Source organism: Callionymus lyra, chromosome 15, assembly GCF_982586985.1.
Source record: "Callionymus lyra chromosome 15, fCalLyr1.hap1.1, whole genome shotgun sequence".
Taxonomy (NCBI): Eukaryota; Metazoa; Chordata; class Actinopteri; order Syngnathiformes; family Callionymidae; genus Callionymus; species Callionymus lyra.
Window position 1 is genome coordinate 15,301,401 of NC_141832.1, and position 24,718 is coordinate 15,326,118.

At 38.9% G+C, this 24,718-nt stretch overlaps 4 protein-coding genes across 12 annotated transcripts; 1 reads left to right on the forward strand and 3 right to left on the reverse strand.

The window, feature by feature from the left end:
• Positions 1-570: 570 nt before the first annotated feature.
• mrpl12 (mitochondrial ribosomal protein L12) lies at positions 571-5,065 on the reverse strand. The gene is made up of 5 exons (XM_087810128.1): positions 4,889-5,065; positions 3,158-3,353; positions 3,026-3,097; positions 2,770-2,907; positions 571-992 (listed from the first exon to the last, which is right to left on the reverse strand). The coding sequence occupies exons 1-5, from the start codon at positions 4,945-4,947 to the stop codon at positions 876-878; spliced, it is 582 nt and encodes a 193-aa protein (XP_087666254.1). The 5' UTR covers positions 4,948-5,065; the 3' UTR covers positions 571-875.
• Positions 5,066-6,166: 1,101 nt separating this feature from the next.
• Positions 6,167-7,128, forward strand: LOC148065080 (methyltransferase-like 26 B). Its single transcript, XM_087810129.1, has 6 exons — positions 6,167-6,366; positions 6,437-6,599; positions 6,675-6,734; positions 6,802-6,869; positions 6,949-7,027; positions 7,081-7,128. Exons 1-6 carry the CDS (start codon positions 6,167-6,169, stop codon positions 7,126-7,128), a joined length of 618 nt encoding a protein of 205 aa, XP_087666255.1.
• A 1,408-nt stretch (positions 7,129-8,536) lies between these two features.
• Positions 8,537-20,390, reverse strand: hgs (hepatocyte growth factor-regulated tyrosine kinase substrate). 9 transcript variants are annotated; one of them, XM_087810108.1, is made up of 20 exons: positions 20,146-20,389; positions 17,436-17,520; positions 17,132-17,207; positions 16,422-16,514; positions 15,972-16,095; positions 15,441-15,493; positions 15,269-15,337; positions 15,033-15,157; positions 14,209-14,293; positions 14,016-14,114; positions 13,848-13,943; positions 13,198-13,236; positions 12,946-13,110; positions 12,670-12,880; positions 12,427-12,599; positions 12,211-12,351; positions 11,397-11,583; positions 10,492-10,625; positions 10,235-10,417; positions 8,537-9,524 (listed from the first exon to the last, which is right to left on the reverse strand). In XM_087810108.1, exons 1-20 carry the CDS (start codon positions 20,180-20,182, stop codon positions 9,417-9,419), a joined length of 2,283 nt encoding a protein of 760 aa, XP_087666234.1. In that variant the 5' UTR covers positions 20,183-20,389; the 3' UTR covers positions 8,537-9,416. The 9 variants fall into 9 exon arrangements, with proteins under 9 accessions (XP_087666234.1, XP_087666233.1, XP_087666232.1 ...); XM_087810107.1 differs by having other exon boundaries at positions 12,670-12,883; positions 20,146-20,388; XM_087810106.1 differs by having other exon boundaries at positions 12,670-12,883; positions 14,209-14,320; positions 20,146-20,388.
• A 2,801-nt stretch (positions 20,391-23,191) lies between these two features.
• Positions 23,192-24,030, reverse strand: cldnk (claudin k). The gene has a single exon (XM_087810126.1). It carries the CDS (start codon positions 24,021-24,023, stop codon positions 23,376-23,378), a length of 648 nt encoding a protein of 215 aa, XP_087666252.1. The 5' UTR covers positions 24,024-24,030; the 3' UTR covers positions 23,192-23,375.
• Positions 24,031-24,718: the final 688 nt, after the last annotated feature.

The following is a 24,718-nucleotide window of genomic DNA, read 5'->3' on the forward strand; positions in this document are numbered from 1 at the left end:
ATCGCAGCTGTTTTTCTTTGGAAATCTACAGACGCAATTATTAAATGTATTAAAAAATATATACATATTTGTTTCGGTCTCGAGGGCTCGCAGACGATCTTCATTAACACGTATATAAAGTATTATAATGGTTGTTTTGTTTTTTAACTTGTTTTTGTCGCATTATTTTCTCTCTAATGCTCTCTGTAGACGCCAATGTGTACTTTGTGATCTTTTAAAAGACAATTATAGGTAATGGCGGATAACAAAAGCAGAATAATGTTCCGAGGAAACATAAATAGCACATGATTACTGCCATAATGGTCCAGGTGAAAAGATGTCAAATTACAGTCATTTCAAGAAACTATTGAAACCAAACATCGCAGTCACAGAGAATGTTTTATTTATTAATAAATCACATCATTTATATTTTTGTAGACATTGTTATTTATGAACACGACTCATCCTGTCATTTTTACTGAAGTGTAATATTTAATGCATCAACTCAATGTTTTTAAAATAAATCTGTGTAAATGTGTGTTTAGCTATAATGTTTGTTTTTTATGCAGAAGAACGATGAAAGAAAAAAGATGATTTTCATGATTTTATTCACATCATTATCGACATTAGAATCCTCAGACATGAACCGTTTTTGTTTTTTTCCACAGATAACGATAATCTATACAAAGACACACGAGCAAACTGATGGCGACGCTCCGTGAGTCAGGCCTGGAGAGTTCAGTCCGGCTTCTTCTGCCTCCAGCGACAGGAGGCGTCTGTTCAAGAAGGCAATTTTCTGTTTTTCTCCCGGGAAGCCGCACTTCTCCCTCTACTCGGGTAAAAAAAGAAACGCAAATGTAATGGTCGAAGTGCGTGCGAGGTAGAGGGGGGGAGGTCTACTCCAGCACCACAGTGCCCCCTGCTGCCTCCAGGGCTGCTTTCAGCTTCTCGGCCTCCTCTTTGGATACGTTGGCTCGGATTTCCTGAGGGAGCGTCTCGATCAGCTTCTTGGCCTGTGAGAGTCGGAGAAGAATTGAGCTCCAGTTTTGAAAGACACTTTCCTCCCAACACCAGTCTCAGATAAGACACTTCTTACATCTTTACGTCGATTTTTTCTCACAAAAACAGTTTTACAGTTTCAAGCATTTATCGCCTCAGAATGAACCATTATAAATTTAAATGTAAAATTAAATAGAAATAATAAAGAACAAGGATGTCAACTCATAAAACAAATCTTGTCTGATCTATTTATAGATATGTGGTTCATGGTTTGAGCTTCTGAATTAAATAACTTCAGATGTTTTTGTTAAAAAGTCAAATAGTGTCTACTGCAGTGTTGACTCATGATAAATGTATAACAGTTATTTATGGAGGATTAGCTTCACGAGTTCTTGATCATGTGGAATTATAGGTTAGGTAGAACTTTATTGAAATTGTTTAAATGTGAACTGGATTTGAAACTTCTCAAAGTTTTTTTTATTTTTAAATACTGCTTCAATATAAATGGCACTCTAACTTTTAAAAAATGTTTTTGGGGTTTAAAATGTATATTTTTATCATGGTTCTTTTATGGTTTGTATTTTAATTAAGTGCGTTTAAAAAAAACAATAATATAATATATATACACACACACTTTTAAATTATTTATTAATTATTTTCCATGAAAATATTACCGTATTTTCCGCACTTTTAGGCGCACCGCATTATAAGGCGCATAGAATAAAAGATACAGTCAAACGTTTGACTGTGGTTGCGTTAGCATCCACTAGATAAAGCTGTGCTAAAGGGAATGTCCACAAAACGGTCAGATAAAGTCAAACATATTATTATTATTATTATTATTATTAAGTGTTCTGACAACTCTGTTCACTCCCATGGTAACGATGTTCAAATGATGTTTAAAAGGCTTCAAGCAGCAAGTCTTTGATTTGCTGTCTTCATGGCAGATCTTACTTGCATTTAAGTTTTACCCATCCATCTATCTATCTATCTTTGTCGAGCACCCGAGACTGGTGTTGTGAGCAGACAAATGTTGAGTGCGCAGCAGAGAAGTTGAGCGCATGTATGACAGCTAGAGCCCGCTTGTATGACTGGTTGAGCGCGCAGCAGAGTGATTTTGAATGTACAACAACCAAGACACACTCGCTCAAACCGGTGGCAGTAATGTCACTCCATAAACGTCCACCATCATGTGACGTGCGTCGTAAATCCCACCCTGTGATCACACAATGACGTAATCCCGCCGACGGCATGTCGGCTCAGAGTCATGAAAGTGTTTGTAAACAAGTCACCCACCAGGTAATATATAATTATAATTATCCGGATTATAAGGCGCACTGTCGTTTTTTGAGAAAATTAAATGCTTTTAAGTTCCCCTTATAGTGTGGAAAATACGGTAATTGTGTTAATTTTCGTGTGATTAAATTAAACTTCTGGCCACTAGATGGCGGCAGTCATTACGTCCTCCACAGCCAAAGGAACCACGAACCCCCAAAGATCCCAGTCGCCGACTGAGGACAAGAGGACACAGTCGACTCCAGCGGCTTTTTAAGCTGATGTATAGACATATTTTTGTTTGAAAACAAATGAAAGCAGTTACGACTTCATCAAGAGTCATGTGGTCTGTAAATTCTGCAACACCAGCGTACTCGACAATACTACAAATATATCCTCGTTACTACAGTATCACAATATAAATTATCATTGTGCTTGTATCGTTATCCGCCAGATTCTCGCCCAATACAAACCCCTAGTGTTAATAAATGACGATCAAGTCAACAAAACGCTCACCTGCACCAGATTCAAGCCTTGGATGCAGTTTTTCACTTCCTTGATGAGTTTCACTTTTTCCGCCGAGTTGACTTGTGTGAGTTTTACTGTGAAGTGAGTTTGTTCTTTCTTCACCGGCGCGTCGTCTTCCTCCGGCGCCTGGCGAGACAAAAACGCAGAGATTTCACAAGTCGATCTAGAGACACGAGAATCCTACCACGAATGTAACTTTAACGGCGAGTTTTTCAACCGTTAGCTTAAGCGCTCACAGCGTTACCTCTCCGGCCGGTGCTGCCGCGGCCATGGCTCCCATCGGCATCATCCCCATATCCTGAATGTTCAGAGTTTTCTGTGAAGGAAAAGATAAACACGGTTACAGAACCATCACGTCACTGAAGCGCTCGCTCACCTTCAGGAGCTGGTTGAGGTCCGACACTTCTAGCAAGGTGAGGCCGGCGATGTCGTTGACCAACTGCTGGATTTTGGGCGAGTACTGCTTGGGGGCGCCGTCATAGTCGGGCGTGGCGATGGCGTCCTGAGCGGCCGCGCTCGTCCTGAGGAGTCTGAGCGCCCGCAGGACCGGCGACTGTTGCTGAAGCTTGTGTCTGTCGCCGCAAAAGAAGAGACAGTTAAACCAAACGTCACCATGACGACCAAGATAACCTTGTTTAAATAACAGATACAATTTCCTTGAATGATACCGGCGTTAACATCAGGGCTGGACGATTATTTTTTGATCATCCGTGTCACCGCGTTAAATGATTGGACACCAAATAATGCGCAGGATATTGCATATACATTATAAATATATGTTTCACTACACTAGTTAATAGCAGTTTTATAATCATTTAGGAGGCGGATTTTGTTTTCTTTTTGTATCTTAAAAAAACATTCATTTCTACACTTCTTTAGCACAGTTTTATATATTATTAGGTTTAATTCCTTTAACCTGTTGTTAGAGTGGACTATTATACATTTCTACACCTGCCGAGTGCACATTTCTTTATAAATATTATTATATTTATTTTATTTGACTTCTTTTGCCGTTTAATCGGCCCGTTACTCTTTCCTAGGCTAGTCGAGCGCAATTTTCCTACAATGTATATTGTTATACATTTACATTTTGCACTTTTATAGACGTTGAGTGGAGATCGTTCTTACGTTCCATCTTTGTCGTACGTTTATAGCCAATAATAATAATGTCAAAATAATACTACTTTTTTTTTTTTTACATCATTTCACCTGCTTCAAAAACTGTTAAAAAGAATGCTCCAAGAATAAAATCCAGAAAGATCAAACGATATGACATCATATAAAAGTGATATATTTTTGTTGCATCACTGAGTTCTAATACATATATTATATAAACATATACTCTAAATATAATACATTTAAAACTCATATTTGACGTTTCAACGTCATACTAAAAGCACTAACTTTAATTGGTGTTATTATGGAGGGAAGAAAGAGATAATGGGGATGGTAGGCATGTACTTTATTTAACTTGTTTTGTTGTTAAGATTGAACAGTTACAGGTTGTTTTGTTTTTTTACACTTTCTGGGCGCAGTTTTCTAATATTATTATATTTATATTAACTTTTATGTTAGATAAATAAGAAATTGCGGATGATGGAGTGTGTAATAATACTTCAAATAGTTATACTTTGTCTAAATGTTTTCTTGATGTATTAATACGTCTGTATAATGTTTATATATATATATATATATATATTTATGTTAATAAATGCAATATTTTACTTGTTTTTTTTAAATTAGTTTTAATGAATGAATTTAAGTCAAGGCTTCTCAACTAGTCATTTCTCTTCGACTGATTTTTAGAGGCTTTTGAACAAATAAAAGTTAAAAATGCATGAATTTTATACAGAATTACCTTGTATATATAGTTACATTTAAGAGCATGTTAGTGATCGTGCAGCAGCTCGAGGTCAAACCGAGCTACAAGCTAAAGCTAACGTTCCACGAATGGCTGTTTGTGGAGAAATATAAGACATTTTTAAATGAAATAAGGTGCAGAAAAGGAGCTTTTCTTGAAGTGTCAGCATCACCGCTGTCAGCTCTGTGCCCTTGAAGCAAGGACTCGAACCCGCAACTGTTACCGAACCGTCGCCGGCGGACGTACCGGTGCAGGGAGGCGGAGGCCCGCAGAGCAGCACGCAGGCAGACGGTCGTGGTGAACATGATGGAGGTCACAGGAACCGCCGAGAAGAAAACTGCATCCAAACAAGATCCCGAACCGACCGGCGTCTCTTCTTCCTGCGCCTTCAATAGCACATGGCGTCCTGGACACTACTGACCTACCCAGCATGCACCGCGTTCCTGTCTCCCGAAGACTACTACGGGTAGAAAGGAGGGCCAAATCACGGAGCGCCAATGTCAACCCACACTGTATCATCGTTTTAGATTATTAAAAATGATATTTATAATTACTGAGGAAAAAACGTGTTTATATTTAACCGCTAACTTTGTTCATTGGATTCGCAATTAAACAGCAGATGTTATAAAACGAAAAACGAGTGGTTATTCAATTTTCATTTTAAAAAACAAAGCAAAATATAAGGCTTTTTTTTCTTTTATAATCCAAAGTGAATAATCAGAATTGAAAAAAAAAAATCGGTCGATTTTTAATTTGTAAGATGAACAAGTACATTTAAGTTACTCAAGCACTAAAACAGTATTCCCCTGAACAGGAAGTCTGGAATTTCAAAACAAGAGAACACCAGAGAGTTAGTCAGACGCTCTAAACGAGTCGAAAATCCTCTTTGGGCTCCACTTTCATGCATTTAAGTGACGATATTTCTGTAGATGACAAAACCCTCTTCTGCAGTCTCCAAAATTGTATTTCAACAGCACAAATCCCGACCCGCACCGGCTCGGGAGTCTCTTATTCTGAAAATCCGTACATCCTTTTCAGGGTAATACACAAATCGACCCGCTTTTTCTGTTTCAGTGCGTCAGTCATTTCCTTTTTTTTGTTTATCTGACAAATTAAATATCGACCGATTTTTTAATTCTGATTATCCGTTTTGGATTCAAATAATATTCCTTCTATTACAAATATCGTTCAATTTCTTGCATTTTGTGTGTTTTAGTCTGTGTTTATTAACCCTCTTTAAATTGGTTCTGTGATAATTAGTTGTTCATCTTCCATGATGTGGTTCATTCTAAAAATCATCAAGACTCTTGTCACTCCTACATTCTGTTTGTTATGAACGCCGGAGCTTCTGTGTCCACGCGAAGAATCCTCTTAAAGTAATCTGTACCTCCATCTGCCGCCTGCACTCATCCACAGACACCACTCACCTTCCAGCACCAGATCGGGGTCGGACGGATCCCAAAAAATAAAGCCACTACTTCCACGAGGGTCGTGAAGTGAACCCCCCGTGTGCGTCCGCGGATCATGCTGCTGTCGCCTCAGGCCGAGAGGAACTGGGAGGATCTGTGCTCCGTCCTCGAGGAGGTTCTGGAGCCTCAGTCGCACAGGAAGCTCTTCGGTCTGGAGCTGGGCTCCGGCACGGGTCAGCACGTCGTACGCTACTCGCAGAAGCTGCCCTTCGTCACCTGGCAGCCCTCGGACATCAAAGAGGAGTCGCTGGAAAGGTAGATGCCAACAATAATCCTACTTTTTTTTTAATCGAAAACAGACTGAAACTTGACTAAATCTCAACAGTATTAAGGCTTATATCGGCGCCACCGGTGCTAAGAACGTCCTCCCGCCCGTCCACCTGGACGCCAGCGAGCCTCGGGAGAACTGGGCCGGACTACCCGTCTCCTCCTGTGACGTCATCGTGGCCATCAATCTACTCCAGTACAGCTCTTTTAAAACGTCTCAGGTACGACAGACTTGTACAAGCGGTGTTGAAATAATCATGAATGTTTTGGTTTTCTTTTCTTTCTCGTGTGTCCAGAGCGTGTTCTCCGGAGCAGGACAGCTGCTCAAACAGGACGGGTTGTTGCTGACATACGGGGTAAAAGTTTCTCAGATGCAACTTGTACAACAACAATAATGATTAAAAACTGTGGAAAATGTTGCAGGTTTATGCGATCAACGGAACAATAACGCCGTCATGTAACGAGGAACTGGACGACAAGCTGCGGCAAATGTATGAGACAAATAAATGTCAACTTAAAACAGATGTTATGCTATTTTGATGGGAATCATTAACACAAATTAAATGGTAGGAATCCAGAGTGGGGGCTTCGGGACCTCGACGTGCTCAGACAGTTGGCCTTTAAGAACGGGATGCGCTTGGAAAGAATAGTGAGTCTATCGTCTTTAAAATGGTTTTGAAACTGACGTTGATTTGTTCACAGGTGGAGATGGAAGAATATTACAAATGCCTCTTATTCAGGAAAATGTAACCAACGTCGTTTTTGCTGACACCTGGTGGTGATGTTGAACATTACAAACACATTTTTGTCCCATTTCTTTTTCTGAAAACCTCCACTTGATTGTGAATTCATGTATTCATTCATCATTTGATAGAGGTCAAGATATTTAATATATCAGTTTTTAACCTTGAAGATCATGTAGGAACAAACCATTTTAATTTGTGTTTATTTATATTATTGATGACTAGTCTATAAATAGGACTTAAGCGTTTTTGTTTTAGAACTTTTGTCCTACCCTTTTGCCATTTTTGGAGAGTATTTCTAAAGCATTTAAGTAAATATTTAAACATTTTTTGAAAACAGGGCCTTTTGTAAGTGACGGTCTGTTGAATCTTCAAGAAAAAGTTTCATGTTGTTTAGAGGTCAGTAGGTGGCGCCATCAGTCTCAAAATGATGTTTCATTAGACTGTTGTTCAAAACAAAGAAAAATAGTGCAGACACTGCCATCTAGTGGACACCGTTTCATGAAGCTTCATCAGACCATCACTAGCTTTTTATATCGGATTAAAAAAATAAGTTATATAAAACACAATAATTATAGCATATAAGGCTATATTGTAACCTTGATTTTATACTTTGCTACTCTTTTTTTTGCGTGTTGGTCCCTCAAAACGGTCATTGTATTAAATGTGGCCCCTGAGGAAACGCAAAGGCCCACAACTCATGACAATGTGACTGACATAAGGTCCCCCAACCCCCCCAAGATAAACAACATTTAAATCTGGGGGGGGGGGTTAACCTCAAATGTCACAGGGGGCCAGAATCTTTAAGCAGTCGAGGTGACGGACCAAAGAAAAAAGAAAAAAAAAAAAAAGGAATTACTATGCTAATCTATGCTCATCAGGAAGTACAATCTGATTGTTTGTTTGCTTATTTTAGCTTAAATGCTTGCATTTTACACATCTCAATAAGTACATGAACATTAATTTAATTGAGTTTTTTTTATTTTATAAGTCCTTTAAGCTTCTTTTTTAATTAAATATTATACAACAAAATACCGTTAACTTTAATTAAGTTCAAATTCAACAGGTCAAAGTCCAATTTAAGCCTTTTTAAAATACAATTTGAAATTTTAGATAAAAAAAAACAAACAAAGACACATCGACTGGAATTTGACCTGTTTTGTAAGTTCCACTGTTGTGATGGCATCTGTAAACTATTAATAAGTTAATGTTTCCAACTATTTACAATATTTAAAACCAACATTACATCTTACGCATCATGTTTTCACATTTTTTTAAACTTTAGAAGATTTGATTCAAGACATTTTAATGACAGATTCATGAATGAGTACGTAATTTTTTTTAAGGCTCTTAAAAAACTGTTCTGCACGAAAACAAAAGCTTGTGGTTTAAATCAAAACACGCTGAGCGACATGTTGGGCGATAAGAACCAGATATTTATTAAATATAAATTTAAAATTACTTTAAAGTCAGACGGATCAGTAAAGATGAAAGGAAGCCGACAGTTCACAGTCAAAAGGATGAAGATGAGATTCATGCTGAACGTGGCGTCGGAACATGTTTTCCGTACGATTAAGCGGCTGAAACTGTTCCTGTGGTCGCCATCGGCAACACACACGGGAACCAGCACTTTTTTCTTTTTTTTCCTCTTCCAACTTCATTTTGCCTCTTCTTCCATGAGTTCCTGTGAGATGTTGTCAAGGTTTGTTCACGCTATAAAGTTCACACTTCTTCCATCGACGAATAAAAGCTCTAACAACGATCAGTGAGCGGTTGTGCAAGTGTGTGTGTGTTTGTGTGGAGATGGACTCGTCTAGAGGTGTGAGTTAGTGACACTGATCTGTGCTTCTCTCCTTCAGTCACGGTTACAACAGGCAGCAAACGTCCAAAAACAAAAAGAGATTAAAATTGAACATGCTATTTCTTGAATTAAAAAAAAAAATTGTAACATGATGGTTAATTTTTTTTCTTCTTTTTTTTTGTTTTTTTTAATCGACTGTTGGATTAAAGTATAGTACAACTGACTAGCTCTGATTTGAAGTTACTCAAGGAAATACTACATACACACCAGCTGTCAGGAGGTTATTGAGGGAGAGGGTTATATTCTCCTCCTATAGCAGCGCCTCAGCCTCTGGCATGAAGAGCATTTTTCTGCAACATCGTCACAATATTGCCACAACATCACAGCGAAGACGGAACGATAGAGGAGTTGGTCCTCAAGAGTCCATAGAGGAGGAGGAGACCAGAGAGAGAGAAGCGATGGGTGTAGTGTGTGTCAGACCCGAGGGGGGGCGCTCAGTCGAACGAGATGAGTTGGGCTTCTGCGCTGGCCGGAGCCTGCTGAGGGTGTTGCTGTGGCTGCTGCTGCGCCTGTTGCTGCTGCGGACCACCAGGGGGAGCCACCTGCCGAGATGGAGAAGATTTTGTGTTGACTTTTACAAAACGATGGGCAAAACATAAAGTTACCATTTTTCCACAGGATTATGGAAGTATATCAGTGCTATCAGAATATAAAAATTAATTTTTATTGAAATGTTTCACTGAATATTTTTAAGCAATAATTGAATTGAAAAACTAATTTATACTTCTTCGAATTGAATAATTGAATTAAATAAGTTCTATATTGGAACGATTTTAAAAATAAATTAAAAATAAATGAGATTATATATTTCAAATTAATAAAAATAAATAAAATTTTAAATTAAATACATTTTTAATGTGTATCTTTTCAATTCAATATAAAATGGTATAAACATAATATAAATGGTATAAGTAATATAAACATAATCGTGCCAGACAAACAAGAGTAACTTGATTGAACTTTCAGCCAACCATGTCACACACACACGACACAGCATTGTCTTGTCACGCCATTATACCAAAAAGGTTTATAGAATTTAAAAGACGTTTAAAAATATTGAATTTAGAAAATGCATTTTTGAATAATTGGAATAAGAATGTGTAAAAAAAATAAAACATGAATAAAACCATTTGAATATTTATTTAATACAACTATTTAACAACTAAACCTACTAATACAAATACATTTTTACATAATAATTTAATAAAAAACAAGAAAAAGTGAAAAAAACACCATTAAAAGACTGACTGACCTGCTGGTACATGGGCTGCTGGCCGGGCATGTACTGCTGCTGCGGAGGCATGTTGGGGTCTTGACCAGGCAACGCCGAGATCATGTTCTGCATGCTATAAGGCTGGTACCCCATATACGCCATGCCATTGGCCGGGGCCACCTGGGACATCGGAGGCAAACTCTGAGCCTGAGACACCACGTTCTGCTGCAGAGTTGAAGAACATGTATAAGTGGGTCGATTCAAAACATCCGCATTCAACTGTCATAAAGCCGGACCTGGTATCCTTGCGTGGGTGTGGGCTGGTAGTTGGAATAAGGTGGACTAGTGTTGGGAGGACCCTGACCAGGGGGGGGAGGTTGACCGTTGGCTCCTGCAGGTGGATACATGTAAGCGTTCACCATGTTGGGATCTAGAGAGAGAAAAGAACATTTTAAAAACACATGAAATATCTGCAGGTACAGAACCAACCAACACTAATAATCCAGTTTTATATTTTCACATTTGTGTTGAATTTGACTCTTTTTGATTTGATTTAAAAGAGTTCATTTAGGAATAATAATTGTAATAATAATTTAATAGGTCTGCTGATAGAAAGGTTGATGTTCCTGTTCCTCCGTCACTGCTAGAGTTGGCACAAAACCAAGCTCCTGAATGTATAGTTTGTTTACGACATCATCCACTTCAAAGTAATGAAATTATTATATGATCCTACTTTGCATTGTTTTGCCTTATATTTTGACATCCTACATCAGATTTATGTATTTTTGCACATTATTCTATATTTATAAAACTCTTAGTAGGAGGCAATACTTACAGCAATCACCTTACTTATGGTGCTCACAAAACGGTGAACTCCCATGATGCCTTTCTTCACACTGCACTATTTAGTGACGCCTGTTTGGTCACTACCGTACTTTCTTTAAAAATTCTACCTCGAAGTTGCTTTGTTGAAAATTACCAACAGCTGTGATTGGTTAGCTGGGCGGCAAAGCACTATGGGAGCTATTCAGGCCATGGATATCGAGAAAGTTGTTGAGAGGAAAGGCACCTCATATGTAATAGAAAATGCTTGTAATTAAAAATAAAGAAAATTAAATGGTCACTACTTTTTTCAGAACATAATCCCTGCAATGAAAGAGGCGCCACTGTATTTTGGATTATGACTGGATTGACGTCTTACCTGAAGGCGGTGCAGGAGGCATGGCCTGGTACTGTGGGGGGGCGGTCTGACCGGGCTGGTTCATGTAGATGTTATGCATAGGAGAACCTTCTACAGAGCCAGCGGGGCTGAAGGTTCCGGGGTAACTGGGTGGAGCCCCGGGCTGATAGACGACTCCTCCTGCTACGTTTGGGGGCAAAGACTGCATCTGTGAACGGAGCGGATGCATCAGTGAGGCGGACGGAATGAAGGAAAGGAAGGTAGAAAAGGAGGGGGATAAAGAATAAGAAAGAATACAAGGTAATATGAATAAGGAGAGGAAAATGAAAGAAAAGGTTCGAAGGAAGGAAAGAAAATACATTAAAAATCAAAAATAACGAATAAGGAATAGAAATAAAGAAAGGAAATTAAGAAAGAAAATAATGGAATAAAGAACAGAGAAAGGAAGAAAAAAGGGAAGGGGTGAAAAACATGGAAGGAAAGAAGAAAGGAAAGGAATGAAGGATGGGAAGGGGATTACAAATAGGACAGTATAAAAAGGGATAAAGAAAGGAAACTAATGAAAGGAAATAAATTGGAAAATAATAAGGGGAAGAAAATAAAAAAGGAAAGGCAAGAATAGGATTGAAGAAAAGGAAATGCACATTAAGTAATCAAAATAAATTAAGAAAGGTAATGAATAAAGAAAATAATGGAATAAAGAACAGGGAAGGAAGGAAGAAAGAAAAGGAGGAAAATATATTAATAATAGGAATGAAGAAACAGGAAACAAAAGATGAAAGGAAAGTAAAAGAAATTAGGGATGAAAGGAAGGAGAGATGGATGGAAGGAGCACCTGAGCGTAGGGCAGAGGGAAAGCAGGCATTTGCGCCCTCATCTGGATGGTGTGCTTCTGCTGCTCCAGCCGCATCTGTCGCTCCTTCTCCTGGTCCTGGAGGCGCTGGATAGCCAGCTGTCTCTGCATCTCCAGGTACTCCTGCACCACACCACACCCGTTGGCATGACGACAGACGACATTCGCGATTGTAAATCGGCGGCGTCAATATCTTGCCTGTTTCTTCTGTCTCATGATCTCCAGCTTCTGCGCCAGCTGGATCTGCCGCTGCCGGTCGGCCTCCTCGGCGGCGTGACGCATCTTCTCCCGGTGCTCGTCCCGGAGCGAGTTGAGCGCCGCCCGGGCGTCGCGCACCTGAGCCAACTTGTCCTGCAGCCCTTCGTAGTACACTGACGGGACAGACGAAGGGGGTCAGAGTTTGGGGTCACTCAAGACGAGAGGGTTTTCGACGCCACTCACGTCGCTTCTCATCCAGCTGGTTGAGAATGTCCAGCAGCTGCGGGTGCATGTTGTTGATGGACTGGAAGAGCGACGACACGGCGCTGTCGTTGGTGATGCTGCGCCCGCGCGCGTGGTTGCTCTTCATCCGGTTGAGGAACGTGGTGACGGCGTTCTGCAGGGCTTTGAGGAACTGCTCGTGGTTCTCTTCGGACTCTCCGTTCTGGTATTGCTGCTGAGGTGGGAATCGGGGAACGTAAGTGTCGCGCAGAGGGGCGCGGACCGTCGCAAACATACCTCCACTATGCTGGCCGGCGGGACCGGAGCGTGGCTTTCGACGGGCTGACTGATCGGCGGGAGAGTCTCGGCCAAAGGTACCGGGGCAGGGGCCGAAGGGGTGGGACTCTTGCGAGCCTCCTCTTGTTTCTTTTCCCAGTAGGTTCTGTTTAGGTAACGGGCCAGCTGGAACAGCAACAGGGGGTTTTCTTCAGTTACGAAAATGCAGAAAATATTTGGAAGAATATACATTTTTTAAATCTCGCATTTTACCTCAGGGTCAACTTCTTCAGCTGATGGAGCTGAGGAATTCTGTGGATAAAAATAACTTTAAAATCATATTGCAGTGAGAGATGACGGTCGGGAGAGTCGGGCGAAACGATACGCATCACGATACGATTTGTTTTGAAAACAAAATATGTCCAAAAATCAGCTCAAGTCTACTGTATCCTCTCGTCCTCAGTCATCGCCTAGATTTCATCGTTTCTTTAGCTGGTAGACCGTAATAAGTCCTGCGAGAGTCCCATCTAGTGGCCGGAAGTTTAATTGCGAGGTAAAAAATGCTTTATTCCGAAATGTGCAGGTACTTAAAAAAGTAAACTTAAAACAACAAACAAAACCAATGAGACTAATCAAAACAATGATAACGATAGTCAAAACAATGATAATATGAACCCACATTTCAGAAAAGGATGAGTCGGAGGAAGCATAAGCTTGTTTAAAAGTAAATAATGATAACACCCGTTGGTCAAAGCCCTTTTTCCTCCCTGTACCTCGTGAAAACCATGCGTTTGTAGCGCCCTTTTAAACTGGGTCATGCTTGTACATTGCTTGAGCTCCACTGTGACCCCCATCTCTGTTCAAGAAACATGGTCTGGCAAAAGAAATATCGCCATATTCAAGTGCATTGGAAGCAGTCTTACCACAGCGGGAGTGTAGAGAGTGCTGACTGGAGGTGCAGAAGAAGTCACTGGGGTTGGATCGGCTTTGGGGTACATGGCGTAAGAGCCCTTGTGTTTCTGTTGGTGAGCAAACAAACAGAAGATGAAGCCGATGGACGATGAGAAAGTGAGTTGAAAGCTGTGGCCTACCATGCGCTCCTTCTCTTCGGCCTCGCTTTGGGAGAGGGCGATGGCCAACTGCAGCTCCTCTTCCTCCTGCAGGGCTGCCTCGTCTCTTTTCGGAGGCATCTTCAGAGGGAAATGAATAATAGACCAAGTAAAGACCGAGAAATGACGAAAAAAAAAGACACAGATGGTCTCGGGTCCAAATTTTCAAAATTACTTGCGACTGTTGAGAGAGCGGGCTGGTCAGGTACTCGGGCGGCAGTTCGGCAGGGCCGGCCGTCGGCGCCTTCCCTTCAGCTTTCCTAGGTGGAGGAGAGAGGGAGGGGTGGCTGCTGAGGAAAAGAATCGGGAAGAAACACAATCTTGTAATCAGCAGAGGAATGGATGCTTTTTGTTACATGGAATCACCAACATGATGATTGTCGCAACAACAATCAACAACAGAAAACATATATATAATAAAAAATATATCAAATCAATATTCAGTCAGTACAGTTCAGATCAGGGGTGGGAATTAAATTTCCTCTGGGGCCCCATTATAGGCTGTGACTGTTGTGAGGGGCCGACAATCCAAATGTGAGGAGCAAAGAGATAGAACATGATAGAAAACCCTCAAAAAAAAGCAAGTAAGTAAGAATAGTAAATAAATAAATATCAACATAAAATAAACATGTATAAACCTTTTGTGTAAAAGAAACTAATCGAGATATAACATTTTCCTCTAAATATGATGTCAATATTTTCTCCATTTATTTTGAGTTACAAAAAAAGCTTAACTGAAAAAAAAAAAGTATGTTCCATTTTGACCTCTTGAGGGCCACATGAATACAGCCAAAATATTAAAAATATTATCTTAATACAGTTATGGACCACCTATTGAATACGAGTAGCTTAAAGTCCTTGATTCCCTGAGAAGGACAGCAGTGTGACTTGATAACAACAAGCTCGGTAAAATCACGCTCAGGTCGACTGCGGCAGGTTTGCTAGAACGCAATTTCCTTCACAACATAGCAGAACCAACAAGACTCTCACTGGACTCACTTGTTCAGCTGCTCAAAACAGGGCTCGCACACTCGCACTTCCTTCTCTATGCCAAACTTCGGAATGGTCGAGTACTTGGAGGAACACTTGCCGCAGAATATTTGTCCACAGGCTCGACAGTGGTGCTGGGAAAAGGGAAAATAGTAATGCAGGTCAAACTCCTGCAGGGCTGCTGTCGTGAGGCGCGTGACGGAAACAATAGTCATGCCCTAGTTTTTCCAGAAAGCCCGGCCTACCTTCCGAGTCATAACACCGAACTGGACTCTGCACCGGTGGCATTCCTCGGCATCCACCCAATCCGGGGCCTGAGTAGGCGGAGAGATAGAAACAAGTTAGACAAGAACGACTCATGAAGGAATCAACAGAAAATATACATTTTCCATTGAAGAACAAAGAATAGCGTCTCACTCTCTCAGCCGCAAACATCGCATCACTCTCCTTGAATTCTGGGAATACGTGACCTGTCAGGATGACACCGGGTTAGTTCAAGATCAACTCAAAAGGCATAGATTTAAAAAAGGTTAAACATTTTTTTTAACGAATAAGGGACTTTTATAATTATTTACAATAGTTTTTATACAATAGTATTTTTTTTCATATATTAGTGTAAATCTTAATAGAATGTGTGTGTACGTTTAATCTGTTGTGCTGTGACTATATGGGAATAAAGGGGTATATATCAATTTAAATCCATCAATTAAATGCTAAAAATCTTTTTAAAAAACAGTTATTTATATTTAAAATAAAGAAGCTGCACTAATAACAAATCAAAAGTTTGTTTAAATAACATTTTCATAATCTGTCTCAGCAGAGTTTAGCTTTATTAGTATTTTATTCAATTAAAATAATGACAGAATAAAATAAATAAAGTATCTGCAGAGCGTTTATAATTCCTACTGATGGGGCAGCCAAACGTAAATGTCAACCCTGTCCACTCACCTTCCACTTTCATGATCTGGTAAGTGTCTTGGACCACTTTATATTTGGGTTCGTTCCGGAAGGCGTGAGACCAAGCTTGGATCAGATAAAGAATCTTGTTGCGGACATTTGGCTCGGTCTGCTTCTATCAGAAGGACAAAAAAGAAAAAAAGAGGCAAAACGTCTCTGAAAGTCAATAACAAGCGTGACAATGAAAAAACCTACAAACAGGGAAGTTCCCTAAAACAATCATGGGACAGTGACATCACCAGGACCTTCACATCCTGATCACATGACATCAATCATTGTCTACAGAAACGGAGCCAGGAGCGAATTGGCAGTTATGTGTCGAGACTCGGACTAAATAAGGAAGTCAAACTTGAAAGTATTAAATCCAGGAAGAGACATTGTAAAGAAAAAAACTCAACAAGTATAAATAATAAAATTAAATCATGAAAAGGATAAAATAACCTTGATGAGCTCCTTAAGTTCTTCCATCGTCTGTTTACTCGCCACCTCATCGTGCACCGTCTGCCCACAGTTCTTCACCACAGACTCCAACACCTGCAGTGAGACACTTACAATTAGTTCGAGTCAAGAAGACGGACATTTTTATTTAACTGTTCCTTATCTTAACAGCCAACAGTTTGAACATTAAACCACAAACTTCCCCTTCGGTTCACTGATGAGTTCACAGTGCAATCATGACAGATATTCAGATGCGTGTGAAGTCATTAATCTATCTTACTTTTGAATCAATTTAACGTCTTTAAAATATGATCATGAAACAATAATTAACTTCACACATCTGGGGACGAAGAATGTGTTTTGATGTTTTTATACATGGCACAGTTTAAAAACCCTTGAACAATGGTATTATATAGTAAGTAATTAAGTACATTTTATTTATAGAGTGCTTTTCCAGACCAGGGTCACAAAGCGCTTAAACAATCAAAACAAAACTCAATAAAATATATACAAGATAACACCGACAACAACACAGGAGTCTCAGAAAATCAAAGAAAAGCCTGAACAGATAAAAATGTCTTAAGGTGTTTCTTGAAGGAGTCAGTAGATCCATCAAGCGCAAAGGGTGAGGAAGATCATTCCAAAGCTTAGCATCATACAATATTATATTATATCATACAATTTTGGAAGACTTTTCCAAGTATTAAACTTACCTCAAATGCATACAGGGCTACATGTGGGTTTTTGTCATTCAGCTTCTTTTTAATGGCCCCAATGGCATATTTTGCTCTGAAATCACAACATCATGTGTGTCAGTTTAACTATGTTCTTTATGAAGGTTCAGCTGCGCTTGCAGTGATAGATCCTACACGTTACGGACATTCATGTTACTGACAGTATACATTGTAATCAATAAAATAAGATATTTTATATGCCATCAGACATGCCAAACAATTTGTTTTAGTAAAACATGTTACCAATGCTACTATGATCAGAGAAGTGAACATGTATACTCACTGGGTGTCTCCCTGTCGAATAAGATCGCATATTTGAAGTATGGATTCCCAATCGGTTTCCAGCAGCAGCTGACTGGTGGCTTTTTCTGCAAAAATCACAGAAGAAACGCTTAAACGGATTTATTTTTACTTGTTAACTTGCATCCAACCATTAATATAGGAAGTGGGATATTATTCATTGGTAAAATGTTAACAATTCATTTATAAATCACCACAATAGCAGACAAAAGTATTATTTGCAGTCATGGTTGGCAACTATGTCGGTCAAACAAAAGTTTCACTGAAAATGTGTGTCAAGATTTCACTGTAATGCGAAACATTACAGTTACATTACCAAACTGGTAATTACATTACCAGTTTTATGTCTGGACCTAAATGTTAGTACGTTTTTATTCATCTTCTAAACCCATTGAGACATAAGCGCCCCGCAATATTGTTTTTTCTAATGCTTGATAAAAACACAAATATGAACACAGTGATGTTGTAACGACGCCTTAAGTGAAGAAATAAAGAGTTTTGCACAATAAATATTGCAAAATGTTGTTTACAACACATAAGAATTACAAAGTTCAGACCTCATTTATAAAACAGTGTAGACTACTACAAAAACATTTACTATAAACACTGACAGTACGAATGTACTATAAAGTGTGGGTGAAGTAGCGAATACAACTTTTAACTTAATAACCACCAAGGCCGTGCATTTCTTTTACTAGCAAGCATCCTTAATCTTTAATAATAATTAATAAAACGCAGATTCTTGCTTGTTCTACGCCCCAACTTTCTGGATTAAATTCTGGGATGCCAGCAAATGCGTGAAGACATTCACCAAGCACTCAGTTTTAAGCCGATGTTCCGGACAATATACTGCTCAAAAACCACTGAACTTTCGACCAAATGCCTAGTAGATGTGTGGCTGTTCCAAGGCATCCACACCTAAAACATCGCTGTAAGTTTCCAAGAGACAAAGAATTTAGAGAAGATGAACAAGGCAAGTTCAGTCGACTCCAGCGAACTGGAAGCCGACGAGTTGGTCTTTGTTGTGTAACGAACATTTCAACGTGAATTGTTTGGAAGAATCCCCGACAATTCAACAGGAAATCTTGGCTAACAAGAGAGGTTACGAGAGCGGGGTCCATTATAATGCAACAATTTCTTCAGTTTTCCTCCAGCCAGCTGTAATTACGCCCCACTTTGTTTATACAACGAGTCTCTTGGAGGTGGAGAATTCCAAGATTGATTTGAAACCTTATGATTGACTTGCCGAACTTGCCAAATACATCTTAACTTTGCTTTACGTTTCTATAACTTTATAATTTTGACAATTTATGGCATGTTTGTCCAACCTGGGCTATTAATTTGCTTTTTCTTTGCATATTTAAAGAACCAAATTTACGAATTTAACGTTAATTTAATTAACGTGAAGCTTTCAAATGATACCAAACTTTGTAAAAAAAAACAGGGTTAACATCAAGCAAATTATGACTTTTAGGAAAGTTGGATATAATAAAAAGTTTATTCACACTTTAAATATTGAAACCTCTTTCCGTTTAAATTTTTTTTGTGATCTTTAACCGAGTGCTGAAAAGCCAGCGCTGACCTTCGAAATGTACGATAAGTTATTTAGACACAGCCAACATGCACTTTGTTGAAGATAAAGTAATAATAATAATAAGCCCTAATATGTAGAATTGACAATAGTTACGGCTGGCATGTTGCTTTAACGTTAGCAAGCCAAATGGCAATGTAATAATGTAATTTTCACTGAATATATCTGTAAATGTAGTATTTTTTCAGGTTATTTGTTTGAAAATATCTGCTTATAATAAACTGTAATATCATGTTAGTTGAAGAAAGAAACCGAATAAATCACATGTTGCCTACAACTGGTTCATAAAAGCCATGTATCTATGTTTGTAGGGTATGATTTAATTTTGGGGAATAACAGTGTAAATTATACATTTGGACAAGGAGCAGGTCAGCTGAAAAATAACTTACTATATAATATAACAACGTTCATGTTACGAATATATTGCTAGTGAGGAATCATTGTTTTGTTTCCTGAACGTTTCTACTAGATATCAATGTATGACCACATACATTTTTTTCACCACAATACTATACATTATTTCTTGTTATTATACAGGCAGTTTATCAAAGAACAGATAAAAGTGTAACACTTAGTATTAAGAAGGTTGAGTTAAGAACATTTGAACCTGTTAGAATAATCCATAACTATATTCATATTCATCACAGGAAAACCATACTTATAACACTGGGATCGTCCTTACAAGACCTAAATAATGGTTTCATATACATCCATTAATATTAAGAATGTTACTCATAAACCTACATCTCTAACTTGATGGCATTATTTAGAACAGTTTCCTGGTTAAATGATTTAACGTGAAATAAAACGGGCAACATTGAGGGCGATCCCTCGTCAACAAGTCCTAGTTAAAGGGCAAAACGAGAGGCCATTCGACCTCCTTGGGTCTAAGAAACGAAGCAAACACTCGTGTAACGTCAACACAGGGGGAATAACTTTGGTTAATGTTGATTTTAAAGGCCTCCAGACAATGGCAGCAACAGAGTTAGCATGCTAACGCAGCTAGCATGACAGCACCACCGTCTATCAAAACAAGACGCCGTTAAAAAGCCCGACACAAAACCCGAGGAAATACGTTCCTCCTCCGAAGACCCTAACTCACCAAGAAGCCTCTCGAAAGTTCCTCCTCCTTTCCCCATGCCTGTGGCGGTGTTTGCGCGTATGTCGGTGCGGGCTGTGGGCTCGACGCGTCCGGCGTTCTTCTTCGCTGGGGTTAGCTTGCGTAATAGCAGCTCTGTGCGGATGTACGGCCTTCCATCGCTGAGCTTCAGTCCTTTAGGCTCCAGCGCTGCGACTCTCGCGCCCTCTGGCGACCAGACGAAGTAAGTGCAGAAAAAAAACGACGTGGCAGTTTCTGTGAAAAACAAATGTTCGTCATTTATAAAAAACAAAAAATAAATAGATGAACAATTTCTTTGATATTATTGTATCAAGATGGCTACTTATTGGGCTTTGATTTCCTGTAACCATTCTATTAAATTATATTAAACCAGACATGGACTAAGTGCAGCCCCAGGGGCCCTAATGATGCCAGGCTAGGACTGATCCCTGTAGAAAGTGTTTCGAACTGTAAAAAAAAATGTTTTCTATAAATACTTTCTCAAGTTCTTTGTTTTGGACAGTTTTTTTCTTCCTTTTTTTGTCCTTGAGTAAAAACAAAAAAAGTTAGCGGATATTTGGGTTCATTATAACAAAAAAATGTTCGTATTTTTTAAATAAAAGGTTTATAAATATTTTTAATTTCGTTATTTGGTTTGTTTTATGGTCAGAGTAGAACTGGTCCACGTAGAAAATGTTTCTGATCAAACAATTAGATTTTGTATTATTCTTACATTTTCTCAAGTTCTTAGTTTGGGACCTTTTTCCCTTTTTTTTTCCTTTAGTGACAATTATTTAGTTGATATTGGGATTGTATTTAGAAAAAAAGTTGTTTCATTCTTTTCTGGGTTTTTTAAATGAAAGACTTATATTTTATTAGCGTAATTTGGTCCACGTAGAAAATATTTATGACAGTGATATATTTAACTATTTTTTTATTTTTGTATTAGTATTGTGTTACCCTAAATAAAACTTTATTTGGTCCTTTATTAAAACATTTTTCTAGTGAATATTTGGATCACATTTAGAAATAATTATTTTTTTTAAGTCAAAGGAAATTAATATTTTTGTAAATATGAATATTTTATGAGCATAATTTGGTCTTTTTATGATTTTATTTTGTTTTCATATGTTTCCCATTATTTAATAAAATATATCGTATTCTTAAAAATCTTTATTTATTTCATTCATATAATTTCATTCTTTGATTATATACTGCCAGCACGAAAAATTCTCACAATTCTTTAACTACTGTTTTCATAAGGTTTTCGATTCTGAGGGTTTATAATGATATATAATAAATTATGACATCAATTATTATTTTACTTTAACGTTCAACTTTTCAGTGATAACAGGTTTAGTAACAATATTGTTACTAATGTTGTATTTTATAATATTTGTGTAACAAATGATTCAATTAAAAGTTTTTGTTTCTGTATAAAAACAATAAGATACATACATATGCACCCACTGAACACTCAACGCTCAGAGCCCGAACCAGCATCAAGTTGGACGCTCAAATAAATATAAAGACTTTCAAGTCTTTTGACCAAAGGCCAGTTGTGTTTTTTTTTACTGCACAATAACTGAAGATTTCAAGAAATATAAAGTCTATCTTTCCTTTCATGTTTTTTCATGACATGATCATTTTTGATTATTAAGACAAACCAGGAATGTTAGTCCTAAATATTTAGTTTAAGTACACAGATATCCTATAAGATTAAAACAAATATTATTTAGATTTACCATTTTTATAACTTTAATCAAATTGCTTTTTTCTGTCAAATATTCTTGTAACACATTTTTTTGTTTGTAGTAAATAATGCCGTCACTTTTACTATCCTTATAGTGAAAGAAAAAAAAATGGTATGAGCTGCTGTACTGTATTCTAGCTACTCCAGGGCTAACTTAGGTCATATATGAGTCACTACCTGGCACTCAGAACACTGGCATCCATTGTACTTGTGCGTCAGAGTGTGGCATTGTGTGTGTGTGTATTCTGTTGTTATGTAAAGATAAAGGGATGCATGAGAACAGTAGGCAAGCATTTACCTCAAATGAATTGTCCATATATAATGAAAAACAGCTCATATCAAGTGGCATATTTTTAAAAAGTCGTATTCATCAATAAGAAGATTTATTATTTATGTTTCTCTTAATATTTGGCTTTTTTTTTTTTTTTAAGTTTAACCATCAGTTTCTGTGGCACAGATGGTAACAACATGAGGGTCAATTCTAACCTACTTTTATTTACTATTTTTATTTTTATTCATTACCCCAGGACTGTATTTACCTCCCTTGCTACAAAAGCAAACAAATGTTTATTTTAATTGTAAGTCGTTGTCTGTATATGAGTGGCCTGCGTTTAGCTAGCATGCTAATGCTCGCAATAAACAACATTGAATTAGTTAGCGAATCAAATTTGTTATTTATAAATGGTTTCAAAACATATTTCTCATATCTGTCCTTTATTGCTTATCCTGGATCACGCTGTGGCTGATAAATCATATTTAAAATAAAGAAATATATTGTGTTACCTATGTGTGTTCTTTTCATACTCTCTTTTTATTTTATTTTAGTGTTTTTGTGCTTAAGTTTTGCTCACTTACCTCAAAGAAAAATAATCCAAATAGTCAATAACTTTGGCTTAACAAGACGATAGGAATGTTTTGTCCCTGGTACGACAGAGTCGGAAGATCACAAAGACACACAACTATGAACACACCATTGTTCCTTTGTGTCCCTTCATTCCACAACAACCCAGCTTCTGTTGACATAATCAAGCCGAACTGAAACGTCTTGATGTTGGGTCCAATTCTAGGTTTATAAGAAAAGTAAGATCCCGTCCCGAATGTTTTTTATTTTTCTTTCAAATGTTGAAATATAACAACAGATCAACCACATAATTAAATTGCTTTGATACTTTTCTTTCTACACTTAAGTATACTTAATGTATTATTATATTTCTCAAATAAACTAGAGGTGTTTGTTCAGATAAAAGCTCAGATTTCGACACAAAAAGGAATTCAATCTGAAAATTCACAGAGAAATAAAGGAAAGACTATGTTTTATTATGACTTCAAAGACAGACAGCAAAACAGATGTTATTGATGAATGTTGTGTGAAATAATAAATGTATCTCCCTTCTCAGCTTATAACAATAAACATTAAATACAAAATAATTACAACGGAGCAGAAAGGCAAAATACAGGTCGGCGGAGCGGTCATCAGGTCTTAGACGTAACCTTTGACCTGTGAAGCGGGAGCCCTACGAGGACTACTCTCCCCGCTGCTGTAGGTGGGGGAACCGGGGAGGCCGGGGGGACTGGACCCGGCGTAGAGCAGAGACCCACCGATAAGGAGCAGAGCCGAAGCCCCCCAGCCGATGTAGAGGGCCGGGCCGAGTTCGCGTTTGTGCGGGGCCGCCACGTGGGGGTCGTAGAAATCCCTGATGATGGAGTGGGCCGTCCAGCAGACCGGCACGAGGTAGAGGAACCCGGCGATGGCGAACAGGGCACCGGAAATGCGGGCGATGCGAGCCTTCAGGCTGGTGACGCCGACACACTTGGTACACTTGACTCCGAGGACGCCTAGGGTCAGACCGAGGCCGCACAGCAGGATGGAGAACACGGTGAGACCCCGGGCGGCCTGCATGTCACTGGGCAGGGCCAGCAAGCTGTCGTAGACCTTACACTGGATCTGACCGGTGCTCTGCACAATGCAATTCATCCAGAGACCTTCCCAGATGATCTGAGCCGTCACGATGTTGTTCCCAATGAAGGCGGTCACCCTCCATAGGGGGAGAGCGCAGACTACCGCCCCGGCCACCCAACCGACGATGGACATGATAAGGCCCAGCAACTGCATCCCTGTTGTTGCCATGGTGGTGAGTGTTGCTTCACTTGAGGCGGATCAAGAAGTCACTTTTTTTTGTTGGGGGAAAAAGTCAAAAGAAGTCCGACGGTAAGGCCTTGAGACAGAGCTCAACAGATGGTGTCTTCTTGGATGACGAAGATCGCAGCTTTCACCAACTTAGAGAACCTAGTGTCGAGCACAAAGAAACAACAAACCAGTTAAAGAATCACGCAGAAAATCAACCATACGTCGCTGGATGAAACAATTCTTTATGGTAGATGTTCGGCATTTGTTTTGCAGATTCCATCTAGGAGCACAGAGAATAGCTGCCTTTGACACGGCTGTGGGTGTTGAGCTACGCCTCACTGTGAGAGTGGATTATCTCAGAAAACATGAGATCGTGAACACAAGCCGCTTTTCATGGACGCCTAAAGAGTGGGCCAAGAACGACCTGTGACATCCATTTATCACACTGGCCTTGCAAAACACCATAAAAGATCAATCAAAGGGTCGCCTGGGATTAAGTGAGCAATGTCTTAAGTACTGAGCCGTGTTCCGATTGAAATATGAAAAGAACAACATCATAAAAAGTACAGAAGGAAGGGGTCGGATGACATATATTTACCTTAGTCCCTTAGATGCCCTCGATTTGGTCCACGGGAATACTGAAGGTGTCTTTCTTTGGTAAAGATGTGGCCCTGAGAGTTGATCTTGTTTCCCCG

What these genes read in the sequence shown, in the direction of transcription:
- mrpl12 (XM_087810128.1), bottom strand. Translation starts at nt 4,947, where the DNA reads ATGTTCACCACGACCGTCTGCCTGCGTGCTGCTCTGCGGGCCTCCGCC. An exon ending in ACCTCAACCAGCTCCTGAAG is followed by an intron (nt 3,098 to 3,157) that starts GTGAGCGAGCGC and finishes TTTCCTTCACAG; the next exon opens with AAAACTCTGAACATTCAGGA. An exon ending in CGGCAGCACCGGCCGGAGAG is followed by an intron (nt 2,908 to 3,025) that starts GTAACGCTGTGA and finishes TTGTCTCGCCAG; the next exon opens with GCGCCGGAGGAAGACGACGC.
- LOC148065080 (XM_087810129.1), top strand. Translation starts at nt 6,167, where the DNA reads ATGCTGCTGTCGCCTCAGGCCGAGAGGAACTGGGAGGATCTGTGCTCC. An exon ending in GCTCTTTTAAAACGTCTCAG is followed by an intron (nt 6,600 to 6,674) that starts GTACGACAGACT and finishes TCGTGTGTCCAG; the next exon opens with AGCGTGTTCTCCGGAGCAGG. An exon ending in GGATGCGCTTGGAAAGAATA is followed by an intron (nt 7,028 to 7,080) that starts GTGAGTCTATCG and finishes ATTTGTTCACAG; the next exon opens with GTGGAGATGGAAGAATATTA.
- hgs (XM_087810099.1), bottom strand. Translation starts at nt 20,182, where the DNA reads ATGGGGAAAGGAGGAGGAACTTTCGAGAGGCTTCTTG. An exon ending in CCAGATCATGAAAGTGGAAG is followed by an intron (nt 15,494 to 15,971) that starts GTGAGTGGACAG and finishes TCATCCTGACAG; the next exon opens with GTCACGTATTCCCAGAATTC. An exon ending in CTGAAGAAGTTGACCCTGAG is followed by an intron (nt 13,111 to 13,197) that starts GTAAAATGCGAG and finishes TTGCTGTTCCAG; the next exon opens with CTGGCCCGTTACCTAAACAG.
- cldnk (XM_087810126.1), bottom strand. Translation starts at nt 24,023, where the DNA reads ATGGCAACAACAGGGATGCAGTTGCTGGGCCTTATCATGTCCATCGTC.